This window comes from Beta vulgaris, chromosome 5 (assembly GCF_026745355.1).
Source record: "Beta vulgaris subsp. vulgaris cultivar EL10 chromosome 5, EL10.2, whole genome shotgun sequence".
Taxonomy (NCBI): Eukaryota; Viridiplantae; Streptophyta; class Magnoliopsida; order Caryophyllales; family Amaranthaceae; genus Beta; species Beta vulgaris.
The window spans coordinates 5,937,691-5,941,844 of NC_079206.1; the positions used below are offsets into that span (position 1 = coordinate 5,937,691).

The following is a 4,154-nucleotide window of genomic DNA, read 5'->3' on the forward strand; positions in this document are numbered from 1 at the left end:
TTTCATGGTTAGGTTAGATAAAAGGAACTTGAAACAAGCCTTTTTATACTTTCTAATATCTGTAATTCTTGTTTTTGTTAGTTTCGAAAGATTTAATTTATGATTAATCCGACAATTAGTATTACTTAGATACGGGATATTACATATATGGAGATAAAAAATCCCCCGACAGGATAAGTGACAATTCTGAATCTCAGGCCAACCATAGAACCCTGTACAACGCCAATCTTCTTCTCCCAACCCCTCATGCACAACAACTTCAATATGATGAACAAACATCGATAAAAGATCCACCACCACATCCCTCCTCCATAACATAGCCAACCCACCTGAACGGTACTAGTAGAATCAACAACAACACTATGAAAATCTCTCAGACGATCTCGAATCTTCCCAAACTCCATACTACTCAACTTCGTCTCTGAAAGAAATTCTACAATTAAAGCGCAAAATACTCATTGAACTCGCGAGTCAGCTCACCAGCAGACCTCGCCTCACGCCATCCAGCTTCGTCGGAACTCGTAACAAACATCTTAGGCACCTCAGAGACAATCCCCACCTCCTCACTAGCTTCCCTTTCCCTCCTGTTCCCCCCTCTTTAGTTTCATGAAAGTAACCCCCCCCCCCTCCCCCCTCCCCCTCCCCCTCTCCATAAAATCAATCCCCACACCCCTCGCAATCTTCTTCCACTTTTTCTTGTTCACTCCTTTCCCCTCCATCCCCTTGCCACCACCCACCCCTCCATCCACCATGGGGTCCCTGGTGCTCCCCCACCATAACTTCCTCACTCCTCTCGTTCTCACCCACCTTCCCCTCATAGAGAGCCCCCGTATTGGCACCAACATCCTCCCCCCTCTCCTTATTATTAGTCGTCCCTTCAGCATGGACTTGCACCCTCTCCTCAACTCCCTCTGGCAATATGTTAAACGCCTCCTTAGAGACATCATCCGACCTCCCTACCAACAAGCCAACCGTGAGACCCATTGTATTCAAAATTCTATCACTCAAAACATGCATATTATGGGGCTACAATCACTCTTGAGAATGTTATTATTTGAAAATCTAATGTGACACACACAAAGCTACAAGTGGTTGTAGCTTGCGATTGTAATTAGTCGAGTAGATATTGCGTCAAATATCAATAACCAGCATACACATCTTAATCACAGTTTTTTGGTAACAAAATCAACAATAAACAAAGAAAAATCAAATCAGACGTATTTGATACTAAAAAGAATCGACTAATATCATTAATCCCATAAGCATACTAATTACATTCACTAAATCAACCAAACAAATCGTAGAACAAAAGAAAAAAAAGAAAAAAAGAAAAATCCACACTTGGAAATAACCAAAGTAACGCAACTCCCAAAAAAAGAAAAACATTTATATTCTCTGCAATTTATCAGCTACAATTTGAGGATTAGCTTTAGCAAGTTCTTCTCTTCCAACCACCTTATAATCAAATTTACATTGATGTTCTTCAGGGTATCTATGGGACCCACAAAAAGTAACCCCACATTTACACTTAAACCCCACCACTCCAACCTTCTTATTACAGCTCCCACATCTCCCTTTCTTCAAACTATGTTGTGCAACCTCCATCGTCGCTGCCTCCGCAACAATCTCGACAGATTTTCCACTTTCTCTCTCCTCTTTATGCTCCGGTTGTGACGTTAAAATCGAGGTCATCGACTTCCCAACTGCGGCGGTTTGTTCTTCCTTCAAGCGGTGGTCTCTGTAACACTTTGAACATAGATTCATTGTTGCTGCGGTTCCAAAAAATCCGCAACCGTTTGCGCAGTTAATTGTTGTGTCTCTTGTTTCGCAATTCATATTGCTCTCCATTGTTTATGAATTATGATCTGGGTTTTTCTTGAATTTGGGTGTGAAAGTTTAGGAATTTTTGGGTTTTTTTTGGTTAGATGCAAAATTGTGTGTGTGTTTTTTTTTTTGGGGTGATAAGATGAGGGAGTAGATTGTTTCGTGGGTGCGTATTTATGGAGATAGGAAGATCGGTGGAAGTCGATTGATTAGTCAAAATTGAGTACTGATTTTACTCGGTTTTTTATGTGATTTGACGATTTTACCCCTGTTTAATAGGTTCTAGAGCCTACTAGTCAGTTCATAGTTTCCGTGTGTAGATTTCGGACCATAGTATTGAAAGAAGTGTTATAAAGGTATGACAGCTTATGATGTGTCACGGTTTCTTACGTAGAAAGTAAGGAAATTTTTATCAACTCAGAACATTATAGACTTATAGTAAATGGAAAAGATAATATATCTATAATCTACTACTATATGATGAGTTGATTTGGTAAAATTCACCTAAGTATGGTAAGCATAATTCATATTGGGATTCGGATTATACTTAAATTTGATTTGAAATATATACTCTCTCTCCGTTTCTTTTTAATTTAGGCTATGTTTGATTCACCTGAAATTTTCTGATCTGAACTTATCTGATTTGATCTAAACTTATTTTTTCTAATCTGATCTGATCTGAACAGATTTGATTTACAAGATCTTATCTTTTATAAAATATATTATTACTATTATATTATTACTTTGTAATTCATTATTATGCAATATTTTATAAGATCTTATGTATAGTATTACTATTATTATCATTTTATTTCTATTACAACTTTTATTATTAATAATAATTATTATTATTATCATTATTATAATAACAACAACAATAACTATAATCATAATAATAATTATTATTACTTTGAGCAAAAAAAAAATAATTATTATTATTATTACTAAAAATAATTATATAACCCAACAGTATTACTATTATTATCATTTTATTTTTATTAAAACTTTTACACAACTTTTACTATTATTAATAATAATTATTATTATCATTATTATAACAACAACAATAACTATAATCATAATAATACTAATTATTACTAAAAATAATTATATAACCCAAGTCATTAATTTATAAGAGCACCTATATAATGTTTCAAACTTTCCCTTTTAAAAAAATGTTCACACTTTAGATTTCGGCAGACTCGACTTTTTTTTTCATATAAAATGAAATAAGATATTCAAACAACTATGACTTGTGCAAGAAAGAAATCAATAGCGTGCAACTTCAAATAGCTAGAGAGATTTGGAATTCGGTAGGAAAAGGTATACCGAATCTAAATTTAGAATTTGTATCTCGCACTTAGCTTATTTTGAAATGTAATCCGAAGTTAGTAGTTTCGTTGTCATAAATTTGAGCTATCATATTATATATATTTCTTATTTTTGCGTCAATCTTATGTTCTTAACACGCGGCTTTTAATTTTCTATTATTTAATAACAACAAAATAACTTAAAATAATGATAACAATGACATTTATAATGATAACAACAAGATTAATAATAATTATCAATATTAATAATTAATAAGTACAACAGCAACAATAATAATCATTTTGAACAAATGTATTACTAGTAAATAATAATACTCCTTTGTATTTTTTATCTTTCTCACTTAGAATCTTGACACTATTCACAATTAGAGAGAATCTTTTAGATTTTTCTCTATATATAAGAAAAAATATAGTCATGTGGGATCTTGTTTGATTCGCCTCAATGAATACTTTATTAATATTTAATTATTATAAAGCATGATCTGATATGATCTGATTAGATCTCAAATAAGCAAAAATAAGGTGAACTGAACATAGCCTTACTCACTTCACCTTGGGGGAGAACTAAGGAGGAAGTATAAAAGTATGAGAGAGAAAATGAAAAGGTGAGGAGAGAACCTGAAAAGTTAGAGAGAAAAACAAAAAAGTGAGTTAAAATATTAAAAAGTGAATGACATGGATGGAAAAAGAGGAGAAAGTAGATGTGATATGTTATCAAAAATAGAAAAAGTAACAGAGTGTAGATTAAAAAGAAACGGACTAAAAAAGTATATAGATTAAAAAGAAACGGAGGGAGTAGATTATAGTTGTTTTGAACTAGTCAATGTAGTACCTATTCTGAAATTGACTTGAGTTGAAATTAATTTGAATGAAAATTGATTTGATTATGAAGCTTACCCACATATTAATGATGTCCAATTAACGTAACTAAAAAACTATTATTCGTTTTGATATACAAAATCTAAGGGATGATAAATAGACTTTGGTTATTTTAGAACA

General features: G+C 32.9%; 1 protein-coding gene across 1 annotated transcript; it reads right to left on the minus strand.

Moving 5' to 3' along the window:
* Positions 1-1,220: 1,220 nt before the first annotated feature.
* LOC104892407 (zinc finger A20 and AN1 domain-containing stress-associated protein 7) lies at positions 1,221-1,983 on the minus strand. Its single transcript, XM_010678332.4, has one exon. It carries the CDS (start codon positions 1,846-1,848, stop codon positions 1,387-1,389), a length of 462 nt encoding a protein of 153 aa, XP_010676634.1. The 5' UTR covers positions 1,849-1,983; the 3' UTR covers positions 1,221-1,386.
* Positions 1,984-4,154: the final 2,171 nt, after the last annotated feature.